The 15354-nt window shown below is 39.0% G+C and overlaps 1 protein-coding gene and 1 pseudogene across 7 annotated transcripts in view; both read right to left on the reverse strand.

The window, feature by feature from the left end:
- The window catches only part of PACS2 (phosphofurin acidic cluster sorting protein 2), a 298609-nt gene that overhangs the window by 51255 nt on the left and 232000 nt on the right, over nt 1-15354 (reverse strand). For all 7 annotated transcript variants that reach the window (XM_043985957.1, XM_043985954.1, XM_043985953.1 and 4 more), the window contains exons 16-17: nt 12346-12500; nt 1165-1275 (exon numbers count right to left, since the gene is read on the reverse strand). In XM_043985957.1, coding sequence (XP_043841892.1) covers nt 1165-1275; nt 12346-12500 — 266 coding nt within the window. The remainder of the gene's footprint in view (nt 1-1164; nt 1276-12345; nt 12501-15354) is intronic.
- On the reverse strand, nt 9968-10228 carry LOC122742006 (annotated as a pseudogene).

A 15354-nucleotide genomic window follows, 5' to 3' on the forward strand; every position in this document is an offset into this window, starting at 1 on the left:
CTAGAAAAATTAGGGAACAATTGGAATATAAGGAGTATGTGAATAACATCATCATATCTACACCTGAGGAAAATCACAGCTGTGTTTAGGAGTAATTTAAATAGAGACAGACTTGAGACAGAAATGCCACTTTAAAGGCTATTATAATGAGCTAGTAGAAATGGGAAAATGGCTTAAACTGAAATGATGGCTGGTTGAGTAGAGAGAAGGGAAATAGCAAAACAGGGAAACTAGTTAGATATTCAGGGTGAAGGACAGCAAGAAATCAAGGGTAACACTAAGATTATAAACTGAAATAATGGTGGTGCCTTAGATTGAAATAGAGAAGTGTGCTAGAAGCATATATTTTGGGGGAAAGATGAGTTTTCTTCTGTATATGTTGAATTTGAGATATCTACAGGATATCATGTTTGAAATGTACAGTTGGTTATACGTGACTAGACTCATGAGAAAGAATAGGGCTAGAAATATAGATCTGGGGGTCATCTACAAAGAGTTGATAACAAGACCCATGAGAGCTGTTGTTGCTTGTCCTTCATTCTTGAAGAGAACTAATGAAATCACCAATAGGGAAAGTGTGGAGAGAGGAAAAGAAGGCCTATGACAGATCCTTTAGGTACATTCATAGTTAGGGGTTGGGATATAAATAATTAACCAGTAAAGGAGACTGAAAAGAAACAGATAAGTAAGAAGAAAAAAACAGAGGAGTAAAAGTTTCATGAACATCTAGAAAGAGAGGAAATAGTAAGTATATAGAAGAAAAAAGGGTTCAAAACAGAGTCAAATGGAGCAAAGAGATCATGAAGGATCTTGACAGAGAAAACATCATCAAATATGGCAATTTAAGTTACTTTGGAGAAAGAAGTTTCAATAACCATAGCTTTAAAGCATAACTAAGGGGTTTTTGGGGAGATGCTATCAAAGGTAGGATTTTGTGATACTATTCTAATGGTCCACTAGAATGTGTGAGAAAAGATGTGATACTAAAGAGAAATAAATAAAGGGGAAAAAGATTAAAGTCTGGAGGGAGACCTCATTATTTTAGGTATGTAAGGGTTTACAAAAGTATTGTCTTTAGTATTTCCTACTGCTTTGCATTTTTACCAATGCATAACATTTATATCATTTGCTGAATCAGAGCTTGATATGGAAATAACTTCTTACCAGCAGTATGTGTTTCAAGTTTACTGAACAAATCCCTCCAGGCCAAATCCTGGAAGAAGTTGTTATACCGGTGATCAACAGAACCAAGATATTTAGCCACTGGATGAGAACCTAGAGCAAAGAAAATGAACTGAGTCACTTAATGAATACAAAATACAAATTTTATATGCATAATGGTATTTGTAAAGAAATAGGGATTAAATAGTTATTTTCTTAGCACATCTTACACTTTGACTTCAGTTTAGGTTATTATGTTCATCTTCAATTAGTCTTCTTTTTTTTCCTTTTCTTTTTTTTAAAAATCAGTCTTCTAGAAGAAGCTCTTATATAATATGTAATTCTCAGAGCTCAGTAAAAAATGATAGACATGGGCGGCTAGGTGGCGCAGTGGATAAAGCACTGGCTCTGGATTCAGGAGGACCTGAGTTCAAATCCAGCCTCAGACACTTGACACTTACTAGCTGTGTGACTCTGGGCAAGTCACTTAACCCTCATTGCCCCGCAAAAAAAAAAAAAAAAAAAGAGACACTAAAGTGTTACTTCTTTCAGTAAGTTAATGCAGATCATACTCAATTTTGGAGTTATAGGAGAATGTGAAAAAGGCCAGATTTTTTTTTTTAAGTGTCACTTGACAGTTAAACAAATTAAGTGTTTATCACAACAATATTTCTACCCATATCAGAAATAAAGGTATTAATACTATTCTTAGTTTACACAAATATAGAAGAGTGGTTCTAAGGGAAAAATGAAAATCAAAGCTGCAAACCGATACTTACCAACATTTATCAGTTTACTTTGTGCTCTACTTTTGCTTACTATGTGACAGGCAGTGTTAAGTGCTAGGGATACAAAGGAATAGTAAAAAAAAGTTTCTGCCCTCAAGGAACTTGCATTTAATGAGGGAGACACTATGTACAATGTACAAAATAGGTACATATAAGTATTATACTTGAGGGTACATGAGAGTTGCCTTAGACACTATATATATATAAATAGGTACATATAAGTATATAATAAATGAGGGTACATGAAAATTGCCTTATAGGGAAAGGAACTAGCAGCCAGGGGAGCTGGCAAAGGCCTCTTATAGAAAATGGAACTTGAGATGAGTATTATAGTAATCCAGGTATTCCAGGACAAGGTTTCTTAAACTTTTTCCACTCATGACTCCTTTTAGCCTGAGATATTTTTACACGACCCAGGGTATATAGTGTAAGGGGCTAAAATTCTAGCTATACTGTCTAAAATATCTAATGAGTGGTTGCCAATAAATTATAAGCTTTAGCAAGAGTTTAGACTTTTAAGCATTTATTAAGGAGAATAAGAATTTGGTGAAGAGAGAGAGAAAGGCCTAGTTTCATCTATCTATCAAAGGGAGAGCGCATTTTTAGCTCCACTCTCCACCAGAGTCCTGACGAAAAAAGAGCGAGAGAGCCAGGCTTGCCCCGTCTTCCTCCCACAAGCAAACGTTACTTCCTGACACCAAAGAAAAGCCGTATGGCTTGCTCTCAGATGCCTTCTCCTCATGGTGGAACTTTCCTACAGTAAGTCTCCAACAGGTGGTGTCATTCCAATCATTACAGTAGGAGTATAAAATAGGTATACAGATCCTTTTCTGATGAGTGTAAAATTCATTTACTGCCCTGCTCCTCTCCCATCTCTTCCCCCACTCCATAAGCCTTTTCCTGTTTCTTTCATGTAGGATTTCACCTCTGCCCTTCCCCCTTCCCCAGAATAGGTATACAGATCATACATTTACTGCCAAATTTTTCACGACCCCCACATTTGGGACCCCAAATCGGGTTGTGACCCAAAGTTTAGGAAATTTTGTTCTAGGATACAAGTGTCAAACTGAGGCCCTATTGTGCCTTTCAAAACTTGAGTGCTGCTGAAATCAAATTAAAACGTAATTGGAAAATGCTTAACTTAATTTTAAAATAAAAATATGATACAACATAGATGATATTAATTTGTTGTTTTCTAAGTCAAAACATGGGCTGCAGGGATCTATTTCTATTTGAGTTTGACACCATTATTCTAAGAGGTCAGGGAGATCATTTCAGGCATGAGGGACAGGCTGTACATAGAAAATGGAACATCATGTCCTTGGAATAATAAGTATATCAGTATGGTTGGACAGTAGAGTAAATAGAGGGGAATAACATGTAAGAATATTAAAAAGATAGGAAGGGCCCAGTTACAAAAACCAGAAATATAAGAGGAATTACTAACAGAGAAAGTTGTTTTATTTGATCCTAGAGATAACAGCAAATTATTGGAATTTAAATACAGTATGGGGGTGACATAGTCAGTCCTGTGTTTTTGAAAAATCATTATGTCAGCTGTGTGGAGGACTGGATTGGAATGCAGAGAGACTTTAGGAAGGGAATTAAGAGGAGAAGCTGGTCAACAGTGGCAAATGCTGCAAAGAAGTCAAAGAAAAATGAGAAAAGGTCTTGCAATAAAAAGATCACCAATAACTTTGAAGACAATAATTTGAGTTGAATAAAGAGTAGAAGACAGATTTCAGAGGGTTTAGAAGAGAGTGGAGGTATCAAGTGTAGATGTCTTTTTAAAGTTTAGTTGAGAAGGGGAAGAAAGGTAGATGATTATAACTGATAGAGATGGCAGGATATAGTGAAGCTTTTTTTTTTCTTTTTAAAGAATGAAGCAGACTTGGACATAATTATAGCTAGCAGGGAAGGGGCCAATATATAGGTACAGACTGAAAATTAGAAAAAGAATGGGGAAGATAGTGGGGGCAATTACTTAGAGAAGATGGGAAGGGATAAGATCAAGGGCATATACTGTTGTTTGTCCTTCATTTTGAGGAGGACCAATGACATTTTGGGATGATGGCTTGACTTGCATGTAAACTGGATTTAAATGAGGTAGAAATGCACAAAGTCATCATTCTCTCTCTTCTGGAGTCATAGAAGTCTAGCAGTTAAGACAAAAGGCAAGATGACTGGCTATGGCCTGGGATACAATAGATGACCCTGGCGTCGCTGATGTCTGACCAAATTCTATATGCTTCACAATGCCCACTTCTGTTGCTTTCATAGATGTTGGAACAAATTGTTCTTATCTGCCAATTCTGCTCAGGGAAGTCTTCCCATGCTTGGGGTAGACATTCCCCTAACTCGCCAACGGATCTGAGGCCTGTCAGTTATTCTCAACCTGGTTTAGACCATCTCCTGAGACTATTTCACTGGGACATGACTGCTGCACATGCTAACAGCTTCTTAGAGCCACAGGTGAGAGTTGGGTGAAAGGTAAATGAGCGACCCTGAAAAGGATTTGGCAAGCCTTCACACCAGAGGCACTAGTCATCCCTACATATTGTACATAAGTCCTGTGGCAAGGAGAAAAGCCACTTCTTCATCAGAGAGGAGATAGAGATGAAATCAGAGAGATGTGAGATAAGGAGGAGAGGAGAAGCAGCTTTAGGTGAATAAAGTCAATTTTGGGGGCAAAATATGAGGCTCTCTGCAAAGAGATTGGGGAGGAGTGGGTAAAGAAAAGACAAAGGTAAAGGAGACAAGAGAATATTTGGAACAGTTGCTATAGGGAAATGATATACGGGAAGAAAAGCAGAACTACTTTGCTACAATAAAGGATCAGCTGAAACTAGAGAACATACATCTCTAGGGGACCCAGTCAGCTAACTGTTATGATTTCCTTTAGTTCTGTTTAAAGATAAGGAACAAAGGAAGCTGATAGTGGGAAAAATCCAGAATTTGAAAATGTATAACTAACCAGTGATGGATAAGGAGACAAGGGTTTTGGGAGTAGAGGATAGTATAGAGGTGAACTGGTTCACCAAGGAATGGGAAGGGAAGAGGTAGCCTGAGCAGTTGTAATGGCCTGGGAAACAACTGAGGGATGAGAGATTGGAGGTGACAGTAAGAATAAAGAGTAGGTTTAGGAGAAGCAAGTCATGGGGAGAAATGGAAAGATAAAAATATGACCGAACAGAGGAATTTTGGAATTCTTTAAAATGGAAGAGGAACATTTGATGGCAAAGTCAAGAGTATGACCATTTTTTCAATGGGGTTCTTTTTCTTGTGAGTCTGACTTAGTTCTTAGAAATCTTAGACTTATCTTATCTTAGAAATCAGACCTTTATCAAAGAAACTTGTTGCAATCACTTTTTTCCTCATTTACCTGCTTCTCTTCTAATTTTAGCTGTACTGATTTTGTTTGCACAAAACCTTTTTATTTGTATGTGATTGAAGCTATTTAATTGGTTAAAACTCTTCTCTTATCCATAGAAATGACATGTTATTTTTTCCTAGCTGCACGAATTTGTCTACTTGGAATTTGTTTAAAGTGTAAGAAGAGAGTTTTCTAGGCATGGGGGACAATGAAGGAAACACTTCTAAGGGTTGAAAGATAAGTGCTAAGTGATGGAATATATGAATGTGTAAAGAATTAATTGTTATTTGAGGTTTTTATGCCTCAGCATGCACTGGCCTGGGGCTCTGCAAACCACAAGGTGCTCCACCCACTGGTTGTAGCCATTGCCAGGGCTCTGGCACCTCACATCATCACTACCTGCCAACGCCTACATGGGCCTGGCAAAATTATAATGATTGGAAGCCTAGTGAGGGCAGTCATGTGACTGTCAGAGCAGCCATCCCATTGGCTGGGACTGTGTGGGGTGTTTTCTAGGTTGGGGGAGGAAAATTGGGCATTCTAGGTGGAAGCTGGAAAGTGACAGGCATTCTGCTGCGTATTTTCAGCTGATTCCTGGGAGGTGGTATCTTTTGAGGTTGTATAATTTCCCTTTCCCCATTTTATTTCCTTTCCCTTGATCCTACTGATCCTGTTTGTATTTTTTGTTTTTTTTTTTTAAGGTCGTTCTTGTTAAAACAAATCTTGTTCTGTTTTGAGGGAGGCTTCTGGTCTCCTTCCTTGCCCCAATATTGCGGCAAGCTGCTTAGCTAGCACTGCCCAATTAAAAATTGGTCCCCACGGTTTTCGGTGAGTCAACCAGGAGTTGATTAACCTAGTGAATTTCTTTAACCCACCCCCCCTCCCCCTTATTTGGTCACAAGCCAACTAACCTGGGGGAACCTTCTTGCCCCTCCCCCACTGCCCCCTTAAGCAATCTCCCTTGCTCTTAAAAAAACCTTAGCATTTATCTTGCTGGCCAGAGAAAAGCCGGTTCATTTTGAACTGCACCATGATTGAATATTTGGCTCCCCCCTTGTATATTCTAATTGGCATATTTTGGGACAGCATATTGTCCCGATTTAAACTGTTGGCCTGCTCAATACTTATTCATGGCACTGCTGGTTTCCTCCTCACAAACAGTAAAAAATCTTTGGAACAATGATTTATCTTTCCCACTGAGCATATATACAATATTACTGGAAGCATTACAACTAAATTAGAACTTTACTATACCACTATCATTATAACTCAAATGGCTATAAATTTTATTTTCATTATTGTCATTATTGCAATGTGGTATTTTTTCCAAAAAAGCTGTAAAGAGAGGGAGGGATGTGATCATAGTAGACCATGTTTTCAGAGGGATACCAGTACAGGTCCCTCTATTGGAGATGACCTGAGTTCAGAAACAGATTTAGACCAGTCTTTAGAATCAGATCAACAGAAACTGCTCCCCCTACAGAATGTTACAGCCCGCAGAGGAGCACAGCGTAAAATATATAGCCCATTCAGTCCAAAGGATCTGTGTGCATGGAAGAAACTTATACCTAGGTTTGATCAGAATCTGAAGTTAGTAATTTTGCAGTTAAGGTCTATATTTAATACATATCAACCCACTTGGGCCGATGTTACTTGTCTTGTGGAAATTATACTATTCCCAAGTGAAATCGCAGATATTGTCACAGAAGGAAATTCCTTGGTGGCCTCTGGGGAAGCGTTAACAGAGTGGCCTCTCCAGGAGCCAAACTGGGATTATAATGATCCACAGCAATTCCAAGAATTAAAAAATTCTAGGGAAACGCTACTGAAAGGAATGGAATCCTGTTCTAAGAAATCTGACAACTGGCAAAAGTTTTTAAAACTTGCTCAGGAGCCTAATGAACAACCTAATAGATTTTATGATAGACTTTGTGAAGCTGCTAAGCAATTTACAAGACTGGACCCACTAGACTCAAAAGATTCCTATATTGTACGGAATACATTCGTATATCAATCATTGCCAGAGATATGTACATTTTTTATGACGCAGTGTCCAGGCTGGAAAGATATGGCTGTAGAAAGGCTTAAAGAAATTGCCACCATATAGGTGGCAATGAAGATAATACGGCTAAGCAAAGCATTCTGGCACCAGCACTTTCAGGTCAGGCATTTAAAGGTCAGGACAAAACCCCTAAGTTGTGTCAGTACTATGAAAACAAGGACACTCCTTGAGAGAATGTAGAATTAGAAAGCAAGAACTCAGGTGGACAGTATCTGAGGGTCTGGAATATTTTTTTCAGGAGAAACCAGAATAATTATGGAAATATTTACCAGAAAGGAAACAACCAAGATAATTACAGACCTTATTACAACCAGAATCAGTATAATCATAGACCCTATCAGGGAGGTACAGAAGGACAGAATCAGAATCGGGGTAACTCTAGAATCCCTCAGAGGGAGACACAGGACTGATGGTGTCCAGGGGAGGAGCAGAAAATAAATACAGAAAGCTTTACTTTTCCAGATCCTGAATTTTTGAACCCCCTTATACAAATCCATTCACCTCCCCAGAGTAACAAACCCCATGTGACCCTCAAAGTTGGGGACATGTATTATGATTGTCTGTTAGATACAGGAGCCTCTAAATCAGTCTTAGTGCTTAAACCAGACCCTGGATGCAATGCTATTGGATCTTTAAATGTGGTAGGAGTCTCAGGTAAGGCCCAAAGAGTGGCAGAATTAACCCCTTGCATGGTATCTATGGGGCCTTTAACTGTAGAACATTCATTTTTACTTATGCCTGATGCCCCTGTCAATTTATTAGGTCGTGATTTCCTTTGTAAACTTAGAGCAACCATATCTTGTGCTCCAGATGGGGCTGTCTTTCTGCGGTTGCCAGAGGATACTGTTCATTTATTACAAATTAAATTTTGATTGCAGATGCTCAAGGAGTAGTACGGGATACATCCCAAATCCCCTCTGACATTCCTGAGTCCCTATGGGCCTCATCCTCTACTGAAGTAGGGCTCCTTAAATCTGCTATGCCTGTTACTATTAAAGTTAAAGGGGGTACTCCAATATGCTGTATATATATCAAGTTTAAACTTGTTTTGTATATTTTGAAGAGCTTTCATTGTTTAATTTAAACATTTTTGGACAATGCTATGCTAAAAATTAATGAAAATGCAGCAGTTCCAGAGACAACCACAATCCAAAGATAGCCAGAATCCAGACCAGAGTCCAGTTCCCCTGATGACATCTCAACCCTCCTTCGAAGACAAGATTTTTAAGGACTTTAAATGGACATTTTTGTTTTTCCTTCTGTTACTATATACATCATCTATAATATGTATTTTCCCTTTCCTATATTGTTATTAGTATGTTGTTTCTTAGCATTGGTTATGATATTCTGTTATTTTAAAAAATTTATTTGTTTATTGTTCCATCAAGGAAATACTCTTGTGTTTCTTGATGAAACAAAGGGGGGAATGTAAAGAATTGTTATTTGAGGTTTTTATGCCTCGGCATGCACTGGCCCGGGGCTCCGCAAACCGCATGGTGCTCCACCCACTGGTTATAGCCATTGCCAGGGCTCTGGCACCTCACGTCATCACCACTCGCCAACGCCTACATGGGCCTGGCAAAATTATAATGATTGGAAGCCTAGTGAGGGCAGTCATGTGACTGTCAGAGTGGCCATCCCATTGGCTGGGGCTGTGTGGGGTGTTGTCTAGGTTGGGGGAGGAGAATTGGGCATTCTAGGTGGAAGCTGGAAAGTGACAGGAGCTCTGCTGTATATTTTCAGCTGATTCCTGGGAGGTGGTATCTTTTGAGGTTGTATAATTTCCCTTTCCCCATTTTATTTCCTTTCCCTTGATCCTACTGATCCTGTTTGCATTTTTTTTTTTAAAGTTCGTTCTTGTTAAAACAAATCTTTTTCTGTTTTGAGGGAGGCTTCTGGTCTCCTTCCTTGCCCCAATATTGCGGCAAGCCGTTTAGCTAGCACTCCCCAATTAAAAATTGGTCCCCATAAATGTCATGACAGAGGAACAGTAAGGAGGGCAGTGTCACTGGATTACAGAGTCTGTGGAGGGGAATGACATTTAAGAAGACTGAAAATGTAGGAAGGTGCTAGTTTATGAAGGGCTTTAAAAGCCAAACAAATGATTTTATATTTGATCCTAGAGGAAATAGCAAGCCATTGGAGTTTAGTGAACTATGGCTGGGCCTCCAAACTGTAAGATCAATTTGTGAACTGAGTGGAGGATGGTTTAGAGTGGAGATTAGCCGGTTAGTTCAGGAATGAAGGGATGAAGGCCTGCATTAGGTTAGTTGCATTGTCAGGAGAGAAGAGGAGGCACATATCACAAATGTTAAGAAGGTAGAAACAAGAGGAATTGACAAGTGACTGGGTATAAGGGGTGAGAGAAAACAAGGAGTCTAGGATACTACTTAGGTTGTTAGGAGGATAGTAACCGGGAAGTTAGGAAGAGGAGAGGGTTTTTTTCCTCCCTGATTCCAACAGTTTATTAACATGATTCAGGTCTCCCAGCGCAGGGGAAAGATCACATTCCTCCCACTTGGAAGGAAGAAGGGATCCAGCCCCAGGCATCAGGGTGGGCATGAGGGAGGAAGAGGAAGTGGCTCAGATCTTCCCAGGGAAGGTATCTTCTGCTCTGCGATCATCCCAAGTATTCACCCAGGACATGGGACAGAGGGACTTGTAGACACACTTGTGCCACTGGCAGACAGACACGTCACCACCTTTCTCATTCATGGCCTTCTCACAACAGTGGAAATCCAAGTAGTTCTTTTAGCAGTTGCAAGTCTGGTTCTGGTTGGGAAAACAGCTGTCAAAGGGTGCTGTGCAGCAGTTTTGGATCTTGGACTTGATGTCTTCAGACATGGTGGCTTCTGGACTGAGGTCTTTTCTGCCGCTGTTGCTGTCTCAGCTGATCCTCTGGATGACGCAGACTCAATGTGACCCTCAGCACTACAGGTTTGAGGCCAGAAGCGGAAGTGTAGGCCTGGGATGCAGGGAGAGCAGGGAGACCAGGAGAGGGGTTTTGGGGAACAGAAACTGAGTTAAGTTTTTGACATTTTGGGTTTAAAATGTCTATGGGACATGCAGTTGGAAATGTCTAATAGGCAGCTGGAGGTGTGAGACTGGAAGTCAGGAGAGAGGTTAGAACTGAATAAGCAGATCTGAGAGTCATTTGCATAGAGATAATGACTGAATCCATGGGAGCTGATGTAATTACCAAGTGAAATAGTATGGGGTGGGAGAGAAGAAGGCCCAAGAGCCTTTGGGGGATCCTAATGGTTAGAAGGTGTGTTATGTTTGAACATCCAGCAAAGGAGAGAAAGAGAGGCTAGACAGGAGAATTAGGTAAGATTAGTGTCATAAAAATGTAGAGAGAGAAGAGAATGGTATCTAGGAGAAAAGAGTGATTGACAGTGTCAAAGGTTACAGAGGTCAAGAATAATGAAGAATGAGAAAAAGTCATTAGATTTAGCAATTAAGAGATCACTGGTAACTTTGGAAAGAAAAGTTTCATTTAAATGAGATCAGAAGCCAGAAGTAAAAGCACCTATGGAGTTTATCCAAAATAAAGGATACAGGATGATAGTTAGTGAAAATAATAAATGAGAGAAGGATCAAGTAAGTATTTATTTATTTATTTTTAGAATGGGGGTGAAATGAGCATGTTTGTAGGCAGCGGGAGAATAGCCAGTTGACAGGAAGTAGTTGAAGATTGGTGAGGCAGTAGGGATGATAGAAGGGGCAGTCTGCCGAAGAAGATAGGATGGAATGGGAGCACTTGTGCAGAGAGAAGGGCCACCTTCTTCATGAAAAACGTGTAGAACAGTGGCAGAGGGCATGTGAGTGACATGAGATGAAGAAGAAGGAATTCTCTCTGATTTGTCACTGGGAGGTGTCAAATAAAAGAATGTTAACTATTGGAGAAGAAGTCTCACAAGAGTCAACCTTGAAATCCAGGTAGAATGCCAGTGAGTTTCACTGCTAAAAGCTGGAGATTAGAAATTTCAAGGTCGACTCTTATGAGTTTGGCACAGTCTGCAATTGCTCCCTTGCCATGTTGTTGATATATTCCCAGGTAAGAGGCAGGAAATACTAAGCATGAGGCCTGACTTGTAGCAAGAATGGTGCTATTATGACATTTGCATGTCATGACAAACACAAGCAGATGCCTACTAAAGAGAGACTATGGAGTGTCCTGGAGCTGCCTAGTGAGAGTTTTGAGCGGAGACTGGTTGTGATGGCATGTAATTAACTTCCAGTGGCTTAAAAATTTCCTAGTAGAACATTTCTAGAACTTAATCCTATCAGAAGATTACTGTATACTTTGAAAAATGTGTTTATAAAGTAATAGAAATAACACTGTATTTTACTTCACAATATTGGGAGAATTTAGGTATTATTAGTATTCTGCATTTTGGGACTAGAATAGAAAAGAATATAAATAGCACTTTAATACAATCTTAGCTGTAAAGGTAAGCATATTTTATTTTGTTGTTGTTTCAGTTGTGTCTGGTTCTTCATGACTCCATTTGGGGTTTTCTTGGCAAAGATAGTGGAATGATTTGCCATTTCCTTCCCCAGTTTATTTTACAGATAAGGAAACTGAGACAAACAGGGTTAAATGACTTACCCAGGGTCACACAGCTAGTAAGTGTCTGATACCAGATTTGAACATGAGGCCTGATGCTCTATCCACTGTGCCATCTAGCTGCCCCACACAAAAAAAGAACATTTTTGACTCTGCCTACACCCGCCTTCCCTATTATATACAAACACATACAATCCTTACATAAAACCAGTCTAACTTTTAAAATCCAATCCAAGAAATTGATTTATTAAGCACATGTGCACAGAAAAATAAGACATGGTCTCTGCCCTCAAGGAGCTTATTGTGTAAGAAGAAAAAAACATACATACAAATAACTATAATACAACATGCTAAGTATATATTCAAGAGTTGCATGAGATTTCTTACTTACCTAATGGGATGATCAGGAACCTCATATAGCCAAGCCAGTCTGGGGTTTTATGAGACAATTGTTCCACAAAAAGCCTCAACACAGCACTGAGATAGTTCTGAGCTCCTGCTACAGCAATCTTCACTGGATTTGGAGGCTGAGAATTGCAGTTACAACTGAAATCAATCAACAAACTTAATTAAGTGTTTACAATGTTTCACATGTGCTGAAAAGAATAAGTACTTTTTAGGAGTTTTACCAACTATGCTTGCTATTTTTAAACATAATTTAATTTTTATCAATTAAAGAAAATACAACTTTTTTCCTTCCACCTCCTTCCTAATTTTGAAAAAGAAAGAAAACAAAACCCCTGCAATGAAAATGCAGCTAAGCAAAACAAATTCCCCACATTGGCTACGTAAAAAACCAAAACAAACATTTGTTTCAATCTACACTCTGAATCTATCACCTCCCTGGGTCAGGAATGAGTAGCATGTTAATCATGAATCCTCTACATTGATCAAAGTTCTTTGCAGTACTATTGTTACTGTTTAAAATATTCTCCTCAGTTTACTCACTTCACTTTGAATCATTAATTCATACATATCTTACTAGGTTTCTCTAAAACTGTACCCTTAAGTTTCTATTTCTTTGATACCACAAAAAGAGCTGCAAAGATTTTTCCCCCATTTACCTGCTTTTCTAATTTTAGCTGCACTGATTTTGTTTGAGCAAAAAACTGTTTAAACGTATGTAACCCAAACTGTCCATTTTACCTTCTCTGATCTTCTCTATCTCTTGTTTGATTGTGAACCCTGATGATTATATGGTTCTAAAAGGATACATCCATCATTTACCCATATTAGAATGTAAACAGTTTATTTTTTGACAAGGTAAAATTTAGACTCCCTGTTTCCAGAGCTAAGATCCAGCAAGCAAGCTGCACCCTGAGCTTGGCAGGAGAACAATCCTTTGTGATCACCCTCTGGATGATCTTATCTTATGGGCTACTCACACAATTCATCAGGTCTTCTCTGGTCAAAGACAAACACTGGACAAAGTCAGAACATCTTGCAGTGAATTGTCACATGCTTGCTGCTCCCTCATTGTTAGGGCTACAATTCACTGAGCAGTCACTAGTATAAGTATTGAGATCTCCTTATGCTACTTTGGGTCCCCCCACTAGGGATGGGGCCCTGGCACATGTGTCTATAGGTCAACCTTGCTTGCAAGCCTTTTTCCTCACTTAGAAAATAAACTTTCTCTCTAATTCCTGACACCTTTCTCTGGCGTATTCTGTGCAGCTCCAGCCATACATAGGTTAGAGACTGATTCTGGAAAAAGTCTGGTTGACACCTTGTTTAGTCCCTTATGGACTGCTCATTCATATTTACATTTTTATGTTTCTCTTGACTCCTGAATTCATATTTCAAAGTTTCTATTCAACTTTGGTCTTTTCACCAGGAACATTTCATTACAAGTCTATTTCCCACCATGTATGATTAAATACTTGGTTTTTCTGGATAAGTTATTCTTGGTTATAAGTCTTTATCCTTTGCATTTTGGCATACTGAATTCCAAGGTCTTCTCTCTTAAAATTTCCAGTATGATTCCTAAAGTGATCCTGATTATGGTTTTTTAGTTTTTGAATTCTTTCTAGCTAATATTGGGGGAGAAGCAGGGCAGTAAATGAATTTTACACTCATCAGAATAGGCTCAAAGACCTCAATGTCATCAGAGCAGCCTCAAGAAGGGATTAACATACAAACCTAATTGGGTAGAGTAATCTATCTAACCCTGCAGGAAAATAGGAGGGAAAGGAGATAAAGAGAGGGGGCAGAAGAAGGGAGGGCAGATTGAGGGAGGGGACAGACAGAAGCAATTCCCTTTTGAAGAGGGATAGGGTGAAAGAAGATAGATAATAGATAATATCATGGGGAAGTGAAGAGGATGGAGGGAAACAGTTAACAATAGTAATCATGAAACAGAAAAGGGGGGAAAATTGTACAAAAAATATTTATAGCAACTCTTTGTGGTGGCTAAGAACTGGGAATCAAGGGAATGTCCATCAATTGAGGAATGATTGAGGAAGCTGTGGTATATGATTGTAGTGGAATGGTACTGTGCTATAGGAAATGACAAACAGGATGGTCCCAGAAAAACCGGGAAAGACTCATATGAACTAATGTATGGTGAAGTTAGCAAAACTGGAACGACATTGTGCATAGTGACAGCAGTATTATTCTATGAGCAATTGTGAATGACTTAACTACTCTCAGCAATACAATGATCAAGACAATCCCAAGGGACTAATGATGAAGCATATTATCCACCCCCATAGAAAGAACTGATAAAAAGAACACTTGTGGATTGTACATATATAACCTGGTTGATGTCTTGTGGAGGGGGGAGGGAAGGGAGGGAGGAAGAAAAATTTGGAACATTAAATCTTATGAAAATGAATGTTGAAAACTACATGTAACTGGAAAACATAAAATAAATGTTGTTACAAAAAAAATGTCAAAGAAAAGAAAAAGAGAATTACCAGCTTAGTAAAAGAGGCACAAAAATTCACTGAAGAAAAGAACTCCTTAGAAAGCAGAATAAGTGAAAAGGAAAAAGAGGCACAAAATTTTACTAAAGAAAATAATTCCTTAAAAATTAAATTTGGGTGAGTGGGCAATCCAGAGGGAAAAATATAAACATTCACTGATCACCTCCTGACAGAGATCCAAAAATGAAAACTCTCAAGGAATATTATAGCCAAATTCCAAAGCTCCTAGGTCAAGGAGAAAATGCAAACAGCTTGAAAGAAACAATTTAAATATTGTGAAACCACAGTCAGGATCATAAGGTGATAAGGGGATAAAGAGAGGGGGCAGAAGAAGGGAGGGCAGATTGAAGGAGGGGACAGACAGAAGGTGATAAAGGATGATAAAGGTGCAAAAGACTTGGAATATGATATTCTGGAAGGCAAAAGGACTATTACAGCCAACAACAGCCTACCTGGGAAAACTGAGTGTTAAGGGG

This window comes from Dromiciops gliroides, chromosome 2 (genome assembly GCF_019393635.1).
Source record: "Dromiciops gliroides isolate mDroGli1 chromosome 2, mDroGli1.pri, whole genome shotgun sequence".
NCBI classification, from domain to species: Eukaryota; Metazoa; Chordata; class Mammalia; order Microbiotheria; family Microbiotheriidae; genus Dromiciops; species Dromiciops gliroides.